General features: G+C 40.9%; 1 protein-coding gene across 3 annotated transcripts in view; it reads left to right on the top strand.

Moving 5' to 3' along the window:
• Window positions 1-13,276, top strand: part of PHLPP2 (PH domain and leucine rich repeat protein phosphatase 2) — a 41,992-nt gene that overhangs the window by 10,337 nt on the left and 18,379 nt on the right. For 2 of the 3 annotated variants that reach the window (XM_030025246.1, XM_030025245.2), the window contains 5 exons: window positions 433-566; window positions 4,766-4,956; window positions 5,399-5,524; window positions 6,743-6,897; window positions 11,431-11,577. In XM_030025246.1, the coding sequence (XP_029881106.1) occupies window positions 433-566; window positions 4,766-4,956; window positions 5,399-5,524; window positions 6,743-6,897; window positions 11,431-11,577 (753 nt within the window). Of the gene's footprint in view, window positions 1-233; window positions 344-432; window positions 567-4,765; window positions 4,957-5,398; window positions 5,525-6,742; window positions 6,898-11,430; window positions 11,578-13,276 lie in introns of those variants that run through there. The other variant, XM_041125730.1, reaches the window with a different exon arrangement.

Genomic DNA, 13,276 nt, shown 5'->3' with positions numbered 1-13,276 from the left:
ATATGCTTTGCTCACAGCTGCATTTGGAAGAGAAATTTAAGTAGAGTTCTTTTAAATCTTTCAGTCATTATACATAGGGGTTTTCAATTATTTGGCATCTACTTTTTGTGGAGTATTTCTGGTTTTGTTTCTTGTCATTGTTTCCTCCTGGTGCTCCTTAGATCATGGAATGGAAATGATCACCATGGATCGTATGGCTTATGCCTATTGCTTTTCCTCTATGTTTTCCTTCTGCAATGTAATTTTTCAAGTGCTAACATTCTTAAGTGCTACTTGACAAGCAGGAAGCACAGACCCCAAGGATGCATGCTTGCCAGACCTTTTCAGAGGAGCAGAACAACCAGTATGTCAGTATTCTTTACACTTTAGCTGCAATGAGCCTTGTTTAATCTTTTTTGCATTCTCAAACTACTTTGTTGTATGTTTTGACAGGAGGCTGGAGCCCACAGAAAAACCCCTTCAGATTGTGTATGACTACTTGGCTGGGCTGGGTTTTGATGATCCTGTCAGAATGCAGGAAGAGGCAGCAAACTCTGATCTCAGCTGTATGATTCGCTTTTACAGTGGTAAGAAATTGTGTGTGTGCACACTGTTGCTGTTCCTGTAGCTTTAACTATGAGGCAGAACTCAGCTGAAGCCCAAGTCATTGACCTGTTGGGTTTATAGGTGGCTACATCAGACACCCAAAGTACCAGTAAGCATTTCATAAAATAACGAGTTTTCAAGATTAATAGAAAAAAACCACAATTCTGTAGTTTTCTTCATCCTGTCTATGGCTTGAGAAAAGACAGCTCCGCAGGAAGACACAAGATTGCTCTGTTGTCCTTAGTTTCCAATGTTACAACAAATGCCGTAGAGCTCCTAGTGGGATCAGAAACATATTGCAGTTCAGTCTAAATGTGCCTGAAGATTGTGTTTCCAAAAGGTGTATGGATATGGGCAAGGAAGGTCCTGGTCAAATACCTCCACAGCCTGTAAATAGAGAGTGAAGGTGCCAGCTGGTTAATAATAATGCAGGCTGCCATTAGAACCTAGTGCCTTTCATTGCAGAAACGAGACTTCTGAGTGGCCTGTTGAATCCGTTTGGGCAGGATACCATGTGTGTAAGGAGCACCAGAATGATAGTCGTAGGCCTGTTGCCGTATGGTGCTAGCAGTCAGAAAACAAATTCACTGCAGTGAAGAGGAAATATAAAAGAAATAAGGGGGAGGAAAGCTGATAATGAAATTATTCCATTACTTTTAAATACTTCGCCTTTGTATTTTTTGCATTCCAAAAAAAAAAATCAAAGTGCTTTTAATGGAAAATTGTTCATGCATATTGGAGCTGGGTAGCCTGACTAAGCTGCTAGCCGTCATCTGTTTATTCAGTGTCAAAAAATGAAATCATAAGAAATCAGCTTCTCTACCCCTTTACCTGAGACAAACCCCTTCTGTCTGGGAGCTGTGTGCATAACAGACTAAACAGTATAGAAGTATAATGGAGATGGAAAGAAGTATGACACGTGTACAGTCTGGATTTATAGGGCAAGGAGTAGGGAGTCAGAAGTTACTTCAGCTGGAAGGAGGAGAGGCATCAAGCATAGGGCTGTAGAGAACTTTTGAGGAAAAAAATGAGCAATTCAGTTTGGGTATGTCAAGCAGGAACTGCTGAATATTCAGGAACAGTGACTCAACTTCATGGAAGCAAGTAGGTAGAAAAATGGAATTGAGTAGTTTCAGTCAGCATGGGAGGGTAGTCCTGCTTAGAAAGAGGCTATGAAGGAAGAAGTACGAGGATTGAAGAGTGTTCAGGAGACCTGTTTTAAGAAAGTAAAAGCAAATGCTGACAAAGTGGTTCTTAAAGGTAGGGGATTAGAGGGAATGCTATGAAAGATTACGTTATAATTTTGCAAAGCCTGCAGCTGAGTACATAAGGGATGAAGTAACACATTTTAGCCAGAGAAACATTACTTAGAATCGTAGAGTCACAGAAGGGTTTGGGCTGGAAGGGACCTTTAAAGATCATCTAGTCGAATCCCCCTGCCTTGGGCAGGGCCATCTTTCATTAGACCAGGTTGCTCAAAGCCCCATCCAACCTGACCTTGAACACTTCCAGGGATGGGGCATCCACAGCTTCTCTGAGCAACCTGTTCCAGTGTCTCGCCACCCTCATTATAAAACATTTCTTCCTTATGTCCAATCTAAATCTGTCCTCTTTCAGTTTGAAACCATTGCCCCTTGTCCTGTCACTACAGGCCTTGGTAAAAAGTCTCTCTGTGCCTTTCTTATAAGCCCCCTTTATGTGTTGAAAGGCTTCAAGAAGGTCTTCCCGGAGCCTTCTCCAGGCTGGACAACCCCAGCTCGCTCAGCCTGTCCTCATAGGAGAGGTGTTCCAGTCACCTGACCGTTTCTGTGTCCCTCCTCTGGACCTGCTGGAGTGCTGAGAGCAGCCTTCATGTTTCTTTCACTCCTTGGGGATGTCTCTTGGATTTCTGTGTTCTCTTCCCACATTTCTGTCTGCCTTTCTCATCTGATATATTGAGTTTTTTTCCTTCCCTGGTGCATGGTGAGTACTTACGCCCAGTTGGGGTGATAGGACTACAAGTGGATTAATAGAAATCTCACATTAAACAGCAGTGAGAGGGAAGCATGCTTCCTCAAGTCTGGCTGTTGAGGTACTTGTAAGAACCCAAGAGTTTTATGAGGGGAGAGGATGAGTTAGATTGGCTGGGAGAATGGGGGGAGGGCTTCCTCTCAATGGAAGTTGGTTGGAGAATGGAGGCCAGTGACCCAGGTTGGATGGGGCAAGTTCAGAGACCACATGTTATGGAGTCTTTACATGCTTCAACAACAGATCAAATGGAACAAGCTGTCCAGGGCCATCAAACAGTTCATCTGTGTCAGGTGTGACAGGTGTGAATTGTAGAGGGTCACATGCTTTCTCTGGTGGGGAACTGTCTTGATTCCTTTTATTGCTGTAGCTGGACTTGTGTCACTTCTAAGGTGGTGTTAGAGGTGCTAGCTCTTTCTATTGATGACCTGTATCCTTGCTCTCCATGGGAAAGCCTGTGCTCACTAATTGGAGCATGGAGTTAAGCATGATCACAGCAACATTCAAGGCCAAGCTCAGGAGCTGCAAAGAGTGACAGGAACTTGCATACCCCTAGAGGTTAAGACCATTCTTACACATAACTTGAGGAGTTATGAAAGAGCTGGGATTCAGAGTAGAAGTCCTTGAACGTTGCCCCTGGATGTTTCCTTAGCACTAGGACATAGATGTCACGGATGTTTCGGAGCAGATGGGGAAACTGGAGGATTGGAGTAGCTTCTTATTAATATCTGGTGCTTGGAACAATGCTGCTGTGGCAGTCAGTAGGATACCACTTTTGGTCCCATAATATTGTTTTCTTACAAGTCTGGGGCTGGTCTTTCAGTTTGGTGAAATCCAAGCAGTTTTTTCTCTGGGTGATTAGAGCTTCTCACCATTAAAGGACGTCTTAGGCCAAACTTTATGTTCCTGAAACAAAGCTACTGTTCAGCTAAATATTTCAGCTAAATTCAGCCTGGTAGAGACATCAAGCCAATGCTTTAAATTTGACAAGCTGAAGATCCTGCTTTCTGAGAAACGGTATAACAACTTTAGTCGGTGGTTAACTTTTTGCTCCTAATAAAAGTTTGAAGTATGGTTTGTGTCTGGAAGTGGGGCATGCATAACCAATAGTAAGAATATTTTTCCAGTGGATCTAATTAGAGTTTTTGTCATTGTCTGGCATATATGTTGGCTACTCAGTTCCTCTGTCTGACTTTGGGGCTGGGGGTATATAAATACTTGCAGGTTGTTGCTGCTTATGGATATCAGGACACCTTCAGGACAGTTCAAGATATAAGCAGCATGTCAATAGCAACTTCAAAAAAAAAAAAAAGGATCCTCTCCTAAGTAAAACAAAGGACCTGTTGCCAGGATCTGTCTTAGAGATTATTTAAGATAAAATGAAATATAAATTTAATAAGAGGAGATTCTTAACACTTGAAACTCATAGGTCCATCAGGTCAGGCTCATTCCAGTTCTTTAAAGTATTAAGTGACTATTTGGAACATTTTCCTAGGCAGTAAGACAGTATAAACAGTGGACAGAATCTTGAAAAGCATCTGGGAGATTTGTCATTATCTTGAAAAAAAAAAAAAAATAGTAGTAAAACAGGCAAGGAGTTAGGATGACCTAAAAGTAAGTGTATGTGGATTAGAAGGCTGAAGTAGAATTCTGCTTTGCTGGTTAGAGTCATAGCTAGCAGTGCACACAGCACAGCTATAACAGTCACTGCTGGAGTGCTTTCATTTGAATCATCTTCAGGGAAATAACTTTCTTCTGTAGCTGATTTTCCAGGCCTTTCTTTAAAGCCCAGTAGAAGCCACTTATTTGATGGTTTCTGTGACTTTAGTTGACAAGAGTTTGAAGTTGCTCTTCTCCTGCATCTGAATGAAGGATGTTTGGCAAGTGTGTAAGTTTGCTAAGGTCTGTAATTACCTGTAGATTAAAAACACACTACATGACAACCGTTATAACATTGTACTGGAAGGCATACAATGGTTGCCTAACAGACATTAGTGCATTGACTGTGGAAGTTGCTCGTCCTCTGCATGAGAATTTTTTTGAAGTGCACCTTGTCTTTCCTTGTTCTTTACAATAACTGATTTTGCATGTTACAGCTGTGTTGCTATTTGTACTCACAGCTGAGAATGAAGAACAAATGGAAAGTAAATGCTAATATCCCCTTTTTCTTCAGAAAAGCCATGTCAAGTGGAACAGTTAGATCGCATCCTGCTTTCTGGAGTCTATAACGTACGCAAAGGAAAGACCCAGTTGCACAAGTGGGCAGAGCGCTTGGTAATTCTCTGTGGTACGTGCCTCATTGTGTCCTCTGTGAAAGATAGCCACACGGGGAAGATGCACATCTTGCCTCTTGTTGGAGGGAAGGTAAGACTTTTTTTGGTTAGCTTCCTGTGGCTTAGAAGGGAAGAAGGGATTATAATGATGGGTATTATCCACCAGAGCTTAATCTAGGCTTTTGTAACAAATTACTGCATTAACATGTGCAGAGACTTGTACACCCCCTTTCTACATGCTTTGCTTAGGTGGTAGTCTTAAGGATAATAAACAAAGAGACACTAGTTCTGCTTTCACGTTAGTAGCCAATGTTGTGAATGGGCATTCTGGAAATTATTATTTCTTCGATCTACTTCAGCAAAAAGATGTTAAGAGGGATTTACTTCTGTGTTTCTCTTCAATAACTTTACAACTGTGTTTTCAGCAAAATGTCATGTTGCTGGTAGTCAGTAATACCTCACCCTAGACTTCAGATCCATTGTAATTGCTGCAGTTTAGGCAGACTGTTTTGTTTTCAATTCTCCCTTTGCAGGTGGAAGAGATGAAACGTCGGCAGTACACGCTTGCTTTCACATCTGCTGGAGCACAAGCTCAGACATACCATGTTTCCTTTGAAACGCTGGCAGAGTGCCAGCGGTGGCACCGACAGGCATCCACGGTGAGGCCCTGGAGACTGCAGTAGTTCAGGTGGTGGGTACGGGGTTGATAAGGGTTTTCTGATGCAGGCTTGTTATGCAGGCAGAGATGAAGCTAGAATGCTGGAGAAAACACCCAGGATGCTTTCCAGCTGTCTTCATTTCTTATGTGCTCAGGACTACAGAGATTTTCTTCTAGCCTGTTCTTCTCTCTCTGCCTGTGCAACAATGTTTGACTAGTAGTTCTGCATTTTTTTTCACCCCTGCTGCACCTATTGAGTGTAGCTAATCACAGGCGGTTAGACCAAACACCAGGGACTGGCTGACTTTACAGCCCTGGAAACCTATAAATTGCACCTGTTGCCATAGTTGAGTCTGCCTAAACTGTGGCATGGACTGGGACGGGGCTACCCTGATAGGTTTGAGTTAACACAGAGATCATAGGTCAGCAGAGGAAGTGTAGTTTGTTCAGAGCTACATCTTTATTCCACATTAAAGTACAATTAGATGGTGATAGCTTAGTGCTGAGCCACACTTTGACCTCAAATATACATATATAAAAAATATTACGAAATACGAAATTAGTTCAGGATAAAGCAGGTCATAAAATCTGGAATGAAGCACCGAAGACCTCAAAACAAAGCATACTTAATGAAAGGAGATCTGATACTTGCAAAGACTTCATGAAATGTTGCAAAATCATAAGTTATGAAGCCTTTTCATCATAACAGGTTACGTTTCCAATACTATACCCTGAACAAGCTAACAAAAGGAAGGTGGAAGGAGTAGCTAGGCCAAGCAGAGGTTCTGTAAACCTTAAAGGACTGAACTGGAAAGTCAACTGCTTCCTATTGCTACTTGCATCTTTGTTTGGAAGGCACTTGGAGATTATGCTTTCTCAGCAAAGTTTCCTTGGCCAAAGATACGGTTTTCTCCATTAGGCTGGCTCTCTTATGGTCTAGCTTTTAGGCAGTGCCTGTTGCACATACAGAGCAGGGCTTTCTGTGTGTCCTAGTTGGTATCCAGTTACGCATCCTTGTCAGGGGGCTTGCGGAAACAATAGTAGCAAATGGGGTAAACTCATACTCTGTGGACTGTTTCCTGCATGGACTCTACCTGGTGGGTACAAGGGGGTTCTTTCATGTTCTGGCAAATTGTTTACTACCTGCATTCTTTGGCCTTCCATTAGACTTCCAGAGAAAAATTGTTGCACAACTGCAGCTCTTCCTACTTCTTTTCAGGTTGTGTCTATGCGACTTGGCATGGTTGATCTTTCATGCTACAGCCTTGAGGAAGTACCTGAACACCTCTTCTACAGTCAAGACATCATCTACCTCAACCTACGACACAATTTTATGAGATCAAGTGGAGCAGGGAGTCTTGACTCTCTTTGCAGGTCTGCAAAGAATTATTTTTCTTCTATATTTGGAGTTCTTGACATATGCATCCAGGGATGAAGAGGAGGGGGAGTCTATTGCCCATTCTTGTGGGGATGGTAAAAAGATTGATATTCAGGAAGCTCTAACAAATGAGGGGGGCTAGGAAGCAGAACTGAACAGCGCAGGCAGTCATAAGCTTCCAACAGTTTACAGTCTTCATGAACTCCCTTCCACAGATTCTTTGTGCTAAGTTAGATCTGAGATGAGCCTGGTGGAGTGATATGCCATTTGTATGGACAAGATGCAATAGTAATATAAGGCTGCTTGCTAAACAGAACATTTCAGAGTATAAAATAAAAGGTGAGGGAAAGCATAATGCTGCTGTTGTGGGTAAGTGTTTGTAGGAAGAAGTGCAGATCTGAAAAAGCCTGTTTTGGTAAGTTCTTAATGTGCATTTTGAATTGGCAGAGGGCCTGTGAGACTCCAGCTTTTCTTTGGGAACTTGTAATGATCTGCTTTTAAGAGAGTAGCAGTTGTGTGATGGTATGGAAGCATGATGTAGTCATCTTCGGTAAGTGAGGGAGTCTTACAAAAATATTTTTAAATTAATTCCTGAAAATCATAAAAATCTAGAGGAAGATTAGTCTGTTGATATCTACGCTAGTCATGCTAAAAACAATTCAAGGAGTCACTCTATGAATTTTGAAAGCTGTTAGGAAACCTATAGTAATATTGTCAAATGGCTCAGTGTTTGGAACACATTGTGCCTTAAGAAAAATATATTCAGAGAAACTTCGCAAAACTGCAGGTTTTTATTTTGGTTTGGGGTTTTTTTGTTGTATTTTTGTTTTGTTTATCTCTAGGGGCCTGTTACCAGGTTATTTCATTTTTCTTCCTACAAAGTAATGAGATACCTAGGTATCCATGAGGGTATACAGGGTAAAAAAATTGCTCACCTGTGGGAATTCTTTGCAGTTTCATTGAGAGCCAGAGTCTAGTCTGGTTTTGTTTTAATTCCAGACTTGTTTAAATATTTTCTAACTGCTGAATTGTAATAGAGTCTGTTACTGGAGAAGCTGCTTAAAATAATTCAAGATTTTGCTTTCTACTTCTCTCTTCAAATACACTGTATGATGTTGAAAACCATATCAGAACTTTATTTTCTAAAATGCGGTATCCTTGGTTCACAGGATCAGCAAAGGGGCTTGAAATTTCTTTTGACCTTGCATGTAGTCGACAAGAGATCTGACATGTCAGAAACTCGACTCTTTTCCTGGCAGTGACTATGTCTGATGAAGCTGAAATCCTCAAACAAACAAAAGCCATAAAAGAAGCCCTCACCTCACACAATCTTGAATAAACGGGTAGCATTAGGTAGCCCACATAAGGCTGCTCATTGCCTTTTGAAAAGATTTTCTTTCTGAGGTTTTTAGGATGTTTATCAGGTCACAACCCCAAAGGAAGAAACTTGCTCATTTGCTGTATTCAGTTCATCTCAGTGCCTAGAGATTGACAATTCCAAACAGCAGAATTTTTTGCAATGATCAGATCTCTTTCTCTGAGGAAATCTTTGAAGCTGTAGGAGTCTAATTAGCTATAACTATAATAATGGAACAAAAATAATTAACTAAAAGGGAAACGTTAAGCGAAGGAAATTAAATAACCCCACCTGTTTTGTCACATCTCCTAGCTTATTTTTCATCTAACGTACTGCCTTTCAAGTATCTCCCTTTTCTGGAAAACATTATCAAGGCTGATCTTCGTTGATAAGTATGTGTGTGCGCACGCATGTGTATAAAAATGCATGTCTATTATCACCATTCTAGCTAGTTGATACAGAGTTGTACTGGGATGCTTTGACGGCAGAGCAGGATGTTGCGTTGAACTGGGAATATTTCAGGCCTGCACCAGTTTGGGCAGCTCAAAGAGGATGATCATCCCACTGAGGATTTGTTGCTGTGTTTCCATACCTCTTTGGTGTAATCCCAATATGCCCTGTGAGAGCACAGTCCAAAACTTGAGGAGCTGTAACAATTTCAGGATGCTTATTCCCTATAATACGTGGTTCATGTACAACTTGAGAGAGAGTTGGGTTTGGATTCCATTCCTACATCCCTACTGCTTGAGAATATTGGGGCAAAGGAGAAGGAACAGAAGGGCAACTCAAAAGGCTTTTGAGTATTGTCCTCCCCATTGAACACGACAGTCTGCTCACGGAGTCTCAGACCAAGCTGTGTCATGTACCAGTTTCCCTTCAGCTTTTGGAAACTTTAATGCCCCTGTTGTGTTTGCTTTGATATTGTTGCACATGGATGAATTCTGAAAATTGGTTGTGCTGTTGCATTTAATGCCATGCCTCTTGGGGCAGTTTCTCACCGCAGTCTGTTAATGATAGAGAAAGAGCTGCTTGGTGTTAAAGGCATGTGCTGTAGAAAAAGCCATTGTAGAACTCCAGAGAAAGCAGTTTCATTAAAGCGTTTTCTGATTCCAAAACCCAAGAACTGTGATCTGTCCTAAAACTCTTAAAGTTGAACCAGTTAATGAGAAAGTTCAAATCTGTAGGTTTATCCTCATTGTTTCCTTTATTTCCATTACTGTTGTGAAGTTCTGTGGGCAACTTTCTGATTTTTGTATCATTGGTAGATCTTTGCATCATACAGTATGTTCCCTTTAGGAAGGCTATTACCAATACAGCATCTTTCTCTTTGGCTTTCAGTTGCATTACAAGAGAGTCTGTCTGTGATTGCAGCAAACATAAAATGCCTATGCCCTTACTTGTATGACAGGGCGCTTTCTCAAAGCAAACAACTGTCCTAGTTTCAGCTGGGATGGAGTTAACTGTCTTCCTAGTAGCTGGTACGGTGCTATGTTTTGAGTTCAGTATGTGAAGAATGTTGATAACACTGATGTTTTCAGCTGCTGCTAGTAGTGTTTAGACTAATGTCAAGGATTTTTCAGCTTCTCATGCCCAGCCAGCGAGAAAGCTGGAGGGGCACAAGAAGTTGGCACAGGACACAGCCAGGGCACCTGACCCAAACTGGCCAACGGGGTATTCCAGACCATGTGACGTCCCATCCAGTATAGGAACTGGGGAGTGGGGGCGGGGAATCGCCGCTCGGGGACTTGCTGGGTGCCGGTCGGCGGGTGGTGAGCAATTGCACTGCGCATCATTTGTACATTCCAATCCTTTCATTATTGCTGTTGTCATTTTATTAGTGTTATCATTATCATTATTCGTTTCTTCTTTTCTGTTCTATTAAACTGTTCTTATCTCAACCCGTGGGTTTTGGTTCTTTTTCCCGATTTTCTCCCCCATCCCACTGGGTGGGGGGGGAGTGAGTGAGCGGCTGTGTGGTGCTTAGTTGCTGGCTGGGGTTAAACCACGACAACAACCCATGTCCAAGTTTCAGATATGGTCCCTCTTTTTAAAAAAAAACCCACCACCATACCCCCCCAAAGGTTATAAAGCAAAATGGAGAAATATAATGCATAGTTCCTACACAGATCATTCCAAGTATTCTGAATTGGAAAAAGGAGTCGCTATAAAGAAGAAAAAATTTCAAAACCTTTCAGTCTCATACTTCAAGCCATTTCAAGCTAGGAGTAATATTCTCCCTCCATTAATGAACCTTGGTTTTTTTACCTATATTAAAACATTTGCTTCAAAATAAGAGCTACTCACCATTACCTAGCAAAAAGTATGCTAGATGGAGCAGATGAATGAACTATATGTTTCCAAGTAGTACTTCCCTGGTACATTACATTATATTTGCAATGGTCTCATAAAAGTATGATATTCATTTCCCCACTGAATTAATTTCTGATGGTTCCTTTTTGGGATGAGGAGGTTATTACTTGGGGAAAAATACTTTTGTTTCCTGTAGAAAGAAGTAGGAACTCTTTGAGAAGAACCTCTTGCATATTACCCCAGCCCATGCTCAATTTCTTCCCTCTATTTGGACCTAGCACAGTGATAGAAGGAGCTGGAATAGGCAACCATCTGTTAAGCACAGGTGGGACTTTAGTGACTGCGAGGGCTGTGTCAGTTCTCGTGTGGTTGTACCTATGGTACAGTCTGCCAAGCAAGTGGCACTTTAGACGTGGAATCTCTTCCAAGCACGTCTGGGTGCAGATCCTGGGGCTTCCCAGTGTGAAGTCGGCGCTTTCCTGGATTTTCCTTTTACAGCTCTGCTAGGCCTTCTGTTGTGCCTAGCTTGAAAAGGGTATTCCCCTCCTCTGTTTTATTCTCAGAATGGTTCCAGTTAATGTTTTCAGCTCCTATTTTCCCAAGTTGCATAATTGTAGATTTTTACTCTAAATAATTCTTTGAAGGTATATTTTTTTAAATTAATATTTTTAGTCTCCTTAATCTTAGTATCAGTCACTAGGAGGAAGCCTGTCAGAAGAGAAGGTTGTTGCAGAAACTCCCGTAATGAGTTAGCTGACTATTGCCAGTGTACAAAGACTTAAAAACTCTTTATGACTGGTTTTGTATGGTTTTGTTTCGAGACCGTGGAGGTTTGTGAATTAACTAGTATTCTTGCCAATAGGTTTTCTCAGTTGAAGAGCCTGAACCTGTCTCATAATAGACTGGGAGAGTTTCCTGTATCACTGTGTGAGATCTCTACTCTGACAGAGCTTAATGTTTCCTGTAATGGACTTCATTACTTGCCAAGCCAGATTGGCAAACTGTTGAAGTGAGTATATTCGTTTTATTTGTGGCCATAAAAATCCTTGGTGCTTCGGTTGAGCACAGCTGATATAAAGGTACCACTTATGAAAGTATGAGTGCTGGGGCAGCCTGTTCTGCCCATGAAGACTGAATGATGGATTTGACTCCAGCAGAAGGTCAAGAATCAAGGTGTCCAATAAGGTTTGTTTTTCCTTGAAAATGAAGATATTGCAGTATGTTTATACAGTTGATATTTTAAGTCACTGGTATAAAGCAGGTTACTGTTTGTCATTTTTTACTTCCTGCGTGTTCTACTAGCTATGTAAAATATATTAGTGTAGTTTTCTAATAAAGATTAATGGATTTTGCCTATCCATTGTGGCCTAGGAAGACACTTAACAGTCAGTTATGATGCCTTGAATCACAGGTACCACCTTGCTGAACTAGAGTAATGTGAAGGCTTCTAAGTATATGAATATACTCTCACTTAAAATTCAGTAGACTTGAAGCTTTTTATGTTCTCTGTGGGGTGTGTTTTGGGGGGTTGTTTTTTGGTTTGTTTTTTTGTTGTTTTTACTTTGGGGTGACTTGTATGATTTCTTGTGAGTTTATGTCTGATTTTTATGTAAATTTGAATGCATCTTGTTCTCTCTCCACCTACTGCCATCATGCATTCCCTTGCCTGCTTTCTTGTTATTTCCTTCCCACTTTCACTTCTACTTTTTTTTTTTTTTTTAAACTACTGTTATGGTGGTGCCTTATTGGTTAAACATAAATATTGTTATGTTTACATAAAAATACTTCAAGAGTTTCTAAAGATCTGGGGCTGTCATGCAGCTGTCAGGGGCATTTCCAGAAGCCACAGATTACTACAGTGAAACATCTGTGGAGGTCAGCTAGGCTTTGTAGAACTAAGGAAAAATACACATGCCTCTCAAATTCTGAGGCCTAGTCTGTGGACCTTATTTATACAAGCAAGAGTATGCTGATTATGTTGTTGCAGTATTAATAGATGTCTTACGCAAAAGGGATTGCAGATTTCTTAACTGTATGCAAGTTTAAAGTGTAAGGGCACCTTATAGGACCAAAGACAGTCTTGGGTGCAATTCCTTAATCACTACTATTAAAACATTACAGCTGCTGATGTAGAAAAGATGAGGAAACATGATGCAGATGAAGCATTGTCTGAATACAATTGTATTGTTTCTCAAATAAGTTCATGCACATTTTTCTGCAGCTGCTGAGGTGTGTGACCTTCTGAATTTCTGTTTATTATTTGTGTTTAATATTTTCGATACTGATGCAGTTTCTATTAAAGTTTTAATTTATTGTATAAAACTTTTCTGTGGTGACTTCTCACAGAGGTCTAGTCATTTTTGTCAGCACTAGTATGTTTTGATAGCTTTCTACAGAATTGGTTGCTTTTTGTGTTAGAAAGGAGTTTAACACGGAAATGCTTGGGCATCCCCTCTGAAAATTTTGTCTTAAAAGTGTTTGCTGGAGTAAAAACCTTCTCCGTTTTTCCCAGTAGCTACCCAGAATGCATAAAAGCTTAAGCTTAGGTAAATTTAATTGCAAGACTATTACTGCATTTGTTTAGATAAACATGGACACTGAGCTATTGGTTCATTGTGGCCTGCTCTTCCTCCAGCTTCTATCTTTAATAAAGTAGTGTCTGCAGCTACATTGGGTGTAAGCAAGTCATTTCCAGAGCAATCTTTTAG

This window comes from Aquila chrysaetos, chromosome 9, assembly GCF_900496995.4.
Source record: "Aquila chrysaetos chrysaetos chromosome 9, bAquChr1.4, whole genome shotgun sequence".
NCBI classification, from domain to species: domain Eukaryota; kingdom Metazoa; phylum Chordata; class Aves; order Accipitriformes; family Accipitridae; genus Aquila; species Aquila chrysaetos.
The sequence above is the reverse complement of the archived record's forward strand: the minus strand, read 5'-3'. Positions and strand labels throughout refer to the sequence as shown.